This window comes from Triticum urartu, chromosome 3A, assembly GCF_056163025.1.
Source record: "Triticum urartu cultivar PI428250 chromosome 3A, HENAU_Tu73, whole genome shotgun sequence".
Taxonomy (NCBI): Eukaryota; Viridiplantae; Streptophyta; class Magnoliopsida; order Poales; family Poaceae; genus Triticum; species Triticum urartu.
This window is the reverse complement of record NC_141875.1, coordinates 593,700,205-593,711,353: the sequence shown is the minus strand read 5'-3', so window position 1 is coordinate 593,711,353 and position 11,149 is coordinate 593,700,205. Positions and strand designations below refer to the sequence as shown.

At 50.3% G+C, this 11,149-nt stretch overlaps 1 protein-coding gene across 1 annotated transcript; it reads right to left on the bottom strand.

Annotated features, from left to right (window-relative positions):
* Positions 1-8,443: 8,443 nt before the first annotated feature.
* LOC125545292 (uncharacterized) lies at positions 8,444-10,941 on the bottom strand. Its single transcript, XM_048709190.2, has 5 exons — positions 10,455-10,941; positions 9,964-10,314; positions 9,581-9,860; positions 9,375-9,482; positions 8,444-9,248 (listed from the first exon to the last, which is right to left on the bottom strand). Exons 1-5 carry the CDS (start codon positions 10,659-10,661, stop codon positions 9,109-9,111), a joined length of 1,086 nt encoding a protein of 361 aa, XP_048565147.1. The 5' UTR covers positions 10,662-10,941; the 3' UTR covers positions 8,444-9,108.
* Between the last annotated feature and the right edge of the window lie 208 nt (positions 10,942-11,149).

Below are 11,149 nucleotides of genomic sequence, written 5' to 3'. Positions count from 1 at the left end.
ATTGAAACATAAAGAGAGCATCATGAAGAATATGACTAGCACATTTAAGTCTAACACACTTCCTATGCATAGGGATTTTGTGAGCAAACAATTTATGAGAACAATAATCAACTAGCATAGGAAAGCAAAACAAGCATAACTTCAAGATTTTAAGCACATAGAGAGGAAACTTGATATTATTGCAATTCCTACAAGCATATGTTCCTCCCACATAATAATTTTCAGTAGCGTCATGAATGAATTCAACAATATAACCAGAACCTAAAGCATTGTTTTCATGATGCATAAGCATAGAAATTTTACTACTCTCCACACAAGCAAAATTCTTCTCATGAATAATAGTGGAAGCAAACAAAACAAAATAACTATCATGTGATTGAAAATTAAGATCAAGATGACAAGTTTCATGGTTATCATTATTCTTTAAAGCATACGTGTCATCACAATAATCATCATAAATAGGAGGCATGCTTTCATCATAATAAATTTGCTCATCAAAACTTGGGGGACAAAAAATATCATCTTCATCAAACATAGCTTCCCCAAGCTTGTGGCTTTGCATATCATTAGCATCATGGATATTCAAGGAATTCATACTAAGAACATTGCAATCATGGTCATCATTCAAATATTTAATGCCAAACATTCTAATGCATTCTTCCTCTAGCACTTGAGCACAATTATCGGAATCCTTATTCTCACGAAAGACATTAAAAAGATGAAGCATATGAGGTAACCTTAATTCCATTTTTTGTAAGTTTCTTTTATAAACTAAACTAGTGATAAAACAAGAAATTAAAAGACTCGATTGCAAGATCTAAAGATATACCTTCAAGCGCTAACCTCCCCGGCAACGGTGCCAGAAAAGAGCTTGATGTCTACTACACAACCTTCTTCTTGTAGACGTTGTTGGCCCTCCAAGTGCAGAGCTTTGTAGGACAGTAGCAAATTTCCCTCAAGTGGATGACCTAAGGTTTATCAATCCGTAGGAGGCGTAGGATGTAGATGGCCTCTCTTAAGCAACCCTGCAAGCAAATAACAAAGAGTCTCTTGTGTCCCCAACACACCCAATACAATGGTAAATTGTATAGGTGCATTAGTTCGGCGAAGAGATGGTGATACAGGTGCAATATGGATAGTAGATAATAGTATTTGTAATCTGAAATTATAAAAACAGCAACGTAACTAATGATAAAAGTGAGCGTAAACGGTATTGCAATGCTAGGAAACAAGGCCTAGGGTTCATACTTTCACTAGTGTAAGTTCCCTCAACAATACTAATATAATTGGATCACATAACTATCCCTCAACATGCAACAAAGAGTCACTCCAAAGTCACTAATAGCGGAGAACGAACGAAGAGATTATGGTAGCGTACGAAACCATCTCAAAGTTATTCTTTCCAATCAATCCGTTGGGCTATTCCTATAAGTGTCACAAACAGCCTAGAGTCCATACTAGAATAACACCTTAAGACACAAATCAACCAAAACCCTAATGTCACCTAGATACTCCAATGTCACCTCAAGTATCTGTGGGTATGATTATACGATATGCATCACACAATCTCAGATTCATCTATTCAACCAACACATAGAACCTCATAGAGTGCCCCAAAGTTTCTACCGGAGAATCACGACGAAAACGCGTGCCAACCCCTATGCATAGGTTCATGGGCGGAACCCGCAAATTGATCACCAAAACATACATCAAGTGAATCACGTGGTATCCCATTGTCACCACAGATACGCACGGCAAGACATACATCAAATGTTCTCAAATCTTTAAAGACTCAATCCGATAAGATAACTTCAAAGGGAAAACTCAATTCATTACAAGAGAGTAGAGGGGGAAAGAAACATCATAGGATCCAAATATAATAGCAAAGCTCGCGATACATCAAGATCGTATCACCTCAAGAACACGAGAGAGAGAGAGAGAGAGAGATCAAACACATAGCTACTGGTACATACCCTCAGCCCCGAGGAAGAACAACTCCCTCCTCATCATGGAGAGCACCGGGATGATGAAGATGGCCACCGGAGAAGGATTGCCCCCTCCCGCAGGGTGCCGGAACGGGTCTAGATTGGCTTTCGGTGGCTATGGAGGCTTATGGCGGCGGAACTCCCGATCTATTATGCTCACGGATGTTTTTAGGGTATATGGAGATATATAGGCGGAAGAAGTACGTCAGGGGGGCCACGAGGGGCTCACGAGGGTGGAGGGCGCGCCCCCCTGCCTCGTGACCTCCTCGCAGATCCCCCGACGTGCACTCCGAGTCTTCTGGGCTTATTTCCTTCCAAAAATGAGTTCCGTGAAGTTTCAGGTCAATTGGACTCCATTTGATTTTCCTTTTCTTCGAAACCCTAAAACAAGGTAAAAACAGAAACTGGCACTGGGCTCTGGGTTAATAGGTTAGTCCCGAAAATGATATAAAAGTGTATAATAAAGCCCATAAACATCCAAAACAGTAGATAATATAGCATGGAGCAATCAAAAATTATAGATACGTTGGAGACGTATCATTTCACAACTAGCGCCACCTAGAACACCACAGCGTAATGGTGTGTTCGAACATCGTAACCGTACTTTATTAGATATGGTGCGATCTATGATGTCTCTTACCGATTTACCACTATCGTTTTGGGGTTAGGCATTAGAGACAATTGCATTCACGTTAAATAGGGCACCGTCTAAATCCGTTGAGACGACACTGTATGAACTGTAGTTTGGCAAGAAACCTAAGCTGTCGTTTATTAAAGTTTGGGGTTGCGACACTTATGTCAAAAGGCTTCAGCCTGATAAGCCTGAACCAAAATCGGAGAAGTGTGTCTTCATAGGATACCCTAAATAAACAATTGGGTACACCTTCTACCACAAATCCGAAGGCAAGATCTTTGTTGCCAAGAATGGAAACATTTTAGAGAAGGAGTTTTTCTCAAAAGAAGTGAGTGAGAGGAAAGTAGAACTTAACAAGGTAATTATACCTTCTCTCGAATTGGAAAGTAGCTAATTAGAGAAATCCATTCTTGTGGTGCCTACACCAACTAGAGAGGAAGCTAATGATGATGATCATGAAACTTCAGATCAAGTTACTACTGGACCTCGTAGGTCGAACAGAGCACGTTCTGCACCAGAGTGGTACGGTAATCTTGTTCTGGAAGTCATGTTACTAGACCATGACGAACCTACGAACTATGACGAAGCCATGATGAGCCCAGATTCCGATAAATGGCTTGAGGCCATGAAATTTGAGATAAGATCCATGTATGAGAACAAAGTGTGGACTTTGGTGGACTTGCCCAATGATCGGCGAGCCATAGAGAATAAATAGATCTTCAAGAAGAAGACTGACGCTGATGGTAATGTTGTTGTCTACAAAGCTCGACTTGTCACAAAAGGTTTTTGACAAGTTCAAGGAGTTGACTACGATGAGACTTTCTCACCCGTAGCGATGCTTAAGTCTGTCCGAATCATGTTAGCAATTGCCGCATTTTATGATTACGAAATCTCACAAATGGACGTCAAAACTGCATTCCTTAATGGATTTCTTAAAGAAGAGTTGTATATGATGCAACCAGAAGGTTTTGTCGATACCGAAGGTGCTAACAAAGTGTGCAAGCTTCAGCGATCCATGTATGGGCTGGTGCAAGCATCTCGGAGTTGGAAGATACACTTTGATGAGGTGATCAAAGCATATGGTTTTATACAGACTTATGATGAAGCCTGTATTTACAAGAAAGTGAGTGGGAGCTCTGTAGCATTTCTGATATTATATGTGGATGGCATATTGTTGATTGGAAATGATATAGAATTTCTGGATAGCATAAAAGGATACTCAAATAAGAATTTTTCAATGAAAGACCTCGGTGAAGCTGCTTACATATTGGGCATCAAGATCTATAGAGATAAATCAAGACTCTTGATAAGAATTTCAATGAGTACATACCTTGACAAGATTTTGAAGAAGTTCAAAAATGGATCAGTCAAAGAAGGAGTTCTAGCCTGTATTGTAAGGTGTGAAGTTGAGTAAGACTCAAAACCCGACCACGGCAAAAGATAGAGAGAGAATGAAAGTCATCCCCCATGCCTCAGCCATAGATTCTATAAAGTATGTCATGTTGTGTACCAAACCTGCTGTGCACCTTGCCACGAGTTTGGCAAGGGGATACAATAGTGATCCAGGAGTAGATCACTAGACAACGGTTAAAATTATCCTTAGAGGACTAAGAAAATATTTCTCGGTTATGAGGTGATAAAGAATTCGTCGTAAAGAGTTACGTCGATGCAAACTTTTACACCGATGCAGATGACTCTGAGTCTCAATCTGGATACGTATTGAAAGTGGGAGCAATTAGTTAGAGTAGCTCCATGCGAAGCATTGTAGACATAGAAATTGACAAAGTACATACGGATCTGAATGTGACAGACCCGTTGACTAAACTTCTCTTGGAAAAGGGGGCGCAGGGCAAGGCAGCCCACAAGGGGCTGGTGCGCCCTTATACAGGCCGGCCCTATGAGTAGGAGAAGGAAAGAGGGGAGGAAAAGGAAAGTGTGGAGTAGGACTCCCCCTTCCTTCCCTCTCCCCCCTCTTTCCTTCCCCCTTCTTCTTACAAGGAAAGGGGGCGCAGGGCAAGGCGGCAGCCCTGGTCTCTTGGGGCGCCCTAGGGGCTGCCTCCTTGCCCTCCCACTTATATAAACATGGGTAGGGGGCGCCACACAAAGACACACAACATTGTCTTAGCCGTGTGCGGCGTCCCCGTCCATCGTTTACTCCCTCGGTCATATTTTCGTAGAGCTTAGGCGAAGTCCTACGGAGATCGCATCACCAACACCGTCACCACGTCGTCGTATTGTTGGAACTCATTTACTACCTTGACGTCTTGCTGGATCAAGAAGGCGAGGGACGTCACTGAGCTGAACGTGTGCAGAACGTGGAGGTTTTGTACGTTTGGTACTCAATCGTTTGGATCGCGAAGGAAGTTCGACTACATCAACCGCGTTGTGAAACGCTTCCGCTTGCGGTCTACGAGGGTATGTAGACACACTCTCCCCCTCGTTGTTATGCATCTCCATAGATAGATCATTGCGTGTGCGTAGAAATTTTTTGTTTTCCATGCAACGATTGCCAACAGCTCCACCATCTCCGCGGCTTGGGTGACGGCGAACTCCACCTCCGCCATGGTGAACCCCAGAGCAGACTGCTCCGCCTCCTCATTTGGGTCCGACAGTTGCTCTTCATCCTCCTCTTCCGGCTGCTCCTCCTCCTCCTCCTCCTTCGGCTCCGGCGAGTCCGATGGCAGCCCGACAGCTATGCGGGAGGCGCGCCTCGCCAGGATCTCCTCCGCGATCTGCCTCCGGCGATCCGGCGTCAGTATAGCGTACATCATGATATAGCGTCGGACCATGGCGATGGCGGAGAGCGGGAGAGAGGAGGCGGACGGGCTCGGGTGGCGGCGTAGAGAGGGAGAAGGTGGATGGACCAGGGTTGGGGGACGCCGGCTGGCTTAAATAGTTGGATTTGGCCTTGGGCGGCGAGCCGGAGCGGCGCCACGCGGTGTTCACACCATGGCAACAAAGGAGGTGTCCATCGGACCGCAGGGTTTCCGATCTTTTCCGCCTGGGACCTTGCAGCCAGTCCTACGTGGTGGGCGCGCCCTAGCGCACCATATTTGACTGGATATGAGGTGTTCCGGTTAGCCCAAACGTTCAAGACTCGTTTGAGGCGCCCGTCTGAGTTAGATTTTCGTGACCGATCACTGACCGGGTGAGCCGTCCGGGCCTTCATGACCGGTTTGAGACGTCTGGCTGTACATGCTCCAAGGACCAGTCCCTCATCCCACCCCGCTGTAAACTATGAAGAAAACGACCGGTAGCTGTTCCCACAAGGAGCTAAGGTACTGTAAGCGATACTCCTACAGCCAGAACTTGGTGGTCCTAGAGAGAAACAGTCACAGTAACAAGGATCACAAAATTAATTTCTTTCTGTACACTATAAAAAGAGTTCTGATCGCCGTACTTCGCTGCTTACTGTAAAACATCGGTCCCCTCATAGGCCGTAGCCCTGTCCGGTGAAGCACTCGGAGCCAGTACAGGACCAGCTTGAATGGCCCAAGCCAAAAAACTGCTGGTGAAACACTAGTGGGATGCCAAACCTCAGCCTCTTCAGGTTCAAGGATACTCCTACCTAGGATAGGATAGGACCCCGCCTCTTCCTCCTTGTCTCTGCCTGCCGCCGCGCCGTTGGAGGGAAATTCCAACCGCGCCAAAAAATTCACAAGCTTGGGGTCAGGTACCGTACCAACAAATGGAAGCCAGCATTTGACCAGGGATTCAAACGCACACTTTGTGCTTGTGTGGCTCTGCTGCCATTTGACTTGGAGCGCCAATTTTATACTACTCTCAACTTAATACCACTACCGTGACTCTGACATGCAGCAGCAATACAATTATACAGTACAACAAATGTCACCGCAAGCCTCCATTTGCCTTGCATACGTACGTACGTACACTTCAGTCCACCTAATTATAAGTATTAGCACTCCTCTTGTGAGTCGCCCACGTCTCCAACCATGTGGGTGCATGACATAAGCAAGGAACAAATCACGCTTAAAAAATCTACTACTCATAATTTGCTCGAGGAGGTTGACCACTCCACATGTCAGAGAATGCGCATTAAAGCCCGGCCCTGCCAGTTCAAATCTCTAGGCACATGCTACTGGCCTGCCACTGCCGCTGCCATGGTCATCTTCCATCTCTGTTCCAGTATAGCCCAGCAGGCCACGCGAGGAAGCGCGCCACAGCATTTTGAATTCCCTCGTACTGCCACCCACAGGCCCGCCCATCCTCCCCGTTGGCTCGCCTCGTATTCCGTAGATTCCAACAACACACGGCCATGATGGTAGTAGAACATACGGTACGGTACACATTTTTTAAGCAACGCCAGTGGGTGGTTTTGAGTTGATAAAGGAAAGGAACGGGCGAGCAATCAGAGGCGACACGCTCGCACAACCAGCGTGACAACGAGCGGAGACCAATCAACCCGACGGGGGCCGTGCCACTGGTGCACCGCCCGGCCGGTGTGTCTCGGCAACGTGAGAGCCACATGGGCGCCGGCTGCGCCAGCTCGGACGCACCCACCTTTCCACCGATGCAGACAGCAGACCACCGAACCGGACCGGACGGACGGCCAGGTTCCTAGCAGCAGCAGCAGCAGCAGCAATGATGGTAGGTACGGTACGTGGAGTAGAGCCGTTCCGAGCGAGAAAGCAAAATACAAAAAACCGTACTACTCCTACTTGGGAAGAATTCGGTCTCCCATGAGACTCGACACCCGCGGTCGCTAGCTAGTACTCCCTCCGTTCTAAATTATTGTTCGCAGAAATGGATGTATCTAGAACTAAAATACATTTAGATCGACAAGTAATTCAGAACGAAGAGAGTAACTCGTACGAATCGTCTCAAATTTTTTGGCACGACCTGCAGTGGAATGAGCTCGATCGCCAGAGGATTTTTGCCTAATTTCTGCGTTACAGTACAAGTTAGACCCGAATCTCACCAATAAGCTACTGCTAGGACCGAACATTCCGAAAGTGTTTTAGCACATATCCGTCGCCCCAAGAAGTACGACAAGAATCCAGGAAAAGGCGTTCCGGAAAGAAACATTTGGGAACGCGGCAATCCGCTTTGTCCGATCGTGCCATTGCAGGCAGTACCCTTCAAAGAGATACGCATCGGATTGCCGTCCTCTCCAATTCGCTGCGGAAGGCATCCCAAATGTGCCCTCGACATGTGGCGCGGCCACTTTCGATCCGGGCCGAGCCGGTGGAGAAAGCGGGAGACGGCGCCCAGAACAAAGCCGGACGCCTTGACCGGGTCAGAGCGGCACGGCAGGGCGCAACGGGACGACAGGATGGAGCCATGCGAGGCCGTAACGGAATCTGCACTCGCCTGCCAACGCACGGACGGAGCGCCGGACAGGGACCGACGATGGAAGAAGATTCAGAAGAGGTCGGTCGTTCGTCCGTCCCGGCCCCGACCTCTTGATTTTAAACGGAGTCTCGCAAATAATTGAGGCGTGGAATTACGGGGATCCAGACACAGCACAGGCGTCGCCGTCAGGCCATGACACGAGCCGTGAAGATGCAAGATACCGGGGGGCCCGGCCCGGCCGGGGAAGAAGATTCTTTGGAGGCGGATGGCCCGTTAACTCCAGTCGGAACCATCAGCTATACAATTAACAAAGAACCGAGCACCCCCCCTTGTTAAGCAACTATACGTCACATGATTAGACTTTTGCGCCCAAGTGGAGTGCACCCACCACCTCTGTCGAACCTACTCCCTCCCAAGTGTAATTAATCACTGAGCTACGACACTCGATCAATTTCACATGCAAAAATAATTCCAAAACAGAAATGTAACAAGGAGGAAAAGCCCAAGCACCGAACAAAAAACAGCACTATATCTTTCCTTATTATAGAAGATGGGGGTTCCTTATTCACGAAGCAACCGAGCGATGCCAAAAGGGATGATGATGGTACGTGCGTACACATGACTGACCGAAGTGGAATTGCAACAACGCAAATCCAATCCAAGCCTTAAGCACAAATGGAAACATGGAGCTCTTATTTCTTTCCTCCTTGCTTATATCTTACAGCGACGCCTTTCCGAACCGCCGACGATATTTTCCCAATCATCGTCAGTTCATCACCTTAACACAGCTAGAAGAACTACTTGGCAGGCAGCGCCATAGCTCCGAAACTTCTTCCTTCGTCGGATCCACGACGACACTTATTATTCCTCCCGGCAACAACCTACGGAGGCCATGCCATGGATTTTGTTTCTCCTCCGTTGTTTGCTCGTCGGCGTCCATCCATCCATCCATCCAGCACCAACCGTCCCCCAAAATAACCAATATATCACCCACACGCACCCACGCACGCACGCACAAAAGAACACCTAACGCTGATGCTACCGCCACCGCCTCCTACCTCTAGCTAACTTCTACCTAGCGCTAACCATCGATGATGATAGTAATACGTAGTAATACTTAAATATGGCAGTGATCCATGGAAACGCGGGGAGACGGAGACGGACGGACGATGCATCTCAGTACGTCCACTCCGGCGGGAGATTGACCTCGCACGCCACGGCGAGCGGCGGGGAGTGCGCGGCGGCGGCATTGGCGTTGGCGTTGTGCTCGCGCTTCTGGCTCGCCTGCATCGCGTTGCTCCGGCTCACCAGCGCGTCTGTGAGGACACAAAGAAACGAGTTCGAAATGTCAGTCATTGACGGATCTTCATAACCCAAAATAAAGATGCGATTATCATTGGCGTTGCTAGTGCGTGCGTAATGAGAAGGGATTGATTGCTCACCGTGATCAAGAACGAAGGCTCCGGGGTAGCACGGGCGGGCGCCGAGGTCCTCGACGTTGAGGTTGAGCGCCTGCACGACGCGCGCCGGGAGGAGGACCGTGGAGCAGCCTGAGGCCGAGCAGAGCCACAGGATTTTTAGCTAAGAATACTTTTGGGGGACATGACAGGGGCAGGCAAAGGAAGTGGGGGCGAGAAAGGGGGCGCACTTGGTTTCTTCTTGGGCTCGGCGGGCGCGCCGGCTTGCCGGGGGATGAACACGCCGGTGCCGGTGCACTCGCGCTTGGCCCCCGGAGGGGTGAGGAACACGGCGCGCATGCCGGCCGCGGACGGTGGGGCGTGGTGCGGGGACTTCTGCAGCGGCGGCCAGGCCGAGGGGTTCAGCCCGAGCGGCCCGACGTCGGCGGAACCCCACGCCATGGCCGCCGCCATCGCCAGCTGCTGCTCCCGCTGGTGCTTCATCAGCTGCTGCTGCTTCAGGAGATGGAACTGAAACCCGAAATCATACAAAACGTCAGAGAATAATCACTCCGGCGAGAAACGAAGCGCAAGAGTTGGCCGGCACGGTGCATGAGAAGACAGAGGAACTCACACGAGCGACTTGGGCCTGGCGCTGTGCGAGCGAGTTGTTCGGCGGGTACTGGTAAGGGCCGACGGGCTTTGGGGAGGGAAGCAGCGGCGGAGAGGGCTTCCTCGCCGGCGGCGCGACGCCGGCGCCGTGGATGGGAGGAGGGTTGACAACAGGCACGGGGATGCTGTCCACGCCGAGGCGGGCCACCTGCCCGGCGGCCTCGTGCAGGAGGTCCCATGGGTCGGCCGGCCGCTGCTCCAGCGGCGAGGACGGCGGCGAGCTGACCTGCGAGGCGCCGCCGGTGGGGCTGTCCTCCCCGGAGGCCTGCAGCACGCAGAGCGTGGACTGCGGAGACCCAGACATCACCTCCGCCTGGAGCGCGAGACACGCAGAGACAGATAGAAACAACAACCAATCAGATGCTTCCAAAGACAACAAACAGGGATGCCAACCCAAACCAGGCCAAGAAGCGACGAGACGAGGAGACGAGAGTCCGGCAACCGAAAACCAACCTTGGGAATGGCGCGGTCGCCGGCGTCGCAGTCGAGGCCGGCCACGCGGCGCGAGAGCCCTTCGAGCCCGTCCTCGTCGTCGCTGTCGCTCCTGGCCGCCGCCGCCGCCGCGGCGGCCGCCGCCTTCTCGTCGGAGAAGAAGTCGTCGTCGAGGAACTCGTCCGGCAGCCAGAAGCCGGCGCCGGCGCCGTGGTGCTCCTCCGCCATTTCCGCCCAAGGAAGAAGGAACCAACTCCTCTGCGTGAAGCGTGGACGGAACGACCCCCTACCCGAATATTATAGGCGCGCGCGAGGGCGGGGGACGGAGGCCAGAAATCGCCGCTCGGGGAAGAGATAATTACGCCCAACACGTACCGGGTGATGGCTCCCTCTGCCTCTCCTGCCGCTAATGCTTCTCACTCCTCACAAAGCGTATTTATCTCACCGGACGGACGGACGGACGGCGGAGAAAAGCGGCGGGGTGGGGGAGGGGGAATGTCAAGGACGGACGGCGAGCCGATGTGGAGGTCAAAGGGGCGGATGTGCGGGTGGTTTATAAAGAAAGGGTAGGGGGGGGGGGGGCAAAATTTACCGGGCGATTTGTTCAAAAGTGTAAAAAGTTACCATTGCGTTTGCGGTGGTGGTGGCGCCGGCGTGTTTTTTGTGCGCCTCCTCGGGGCCGCGTTTCTAACCGGCCGGGTTAAGTATGGTAACCT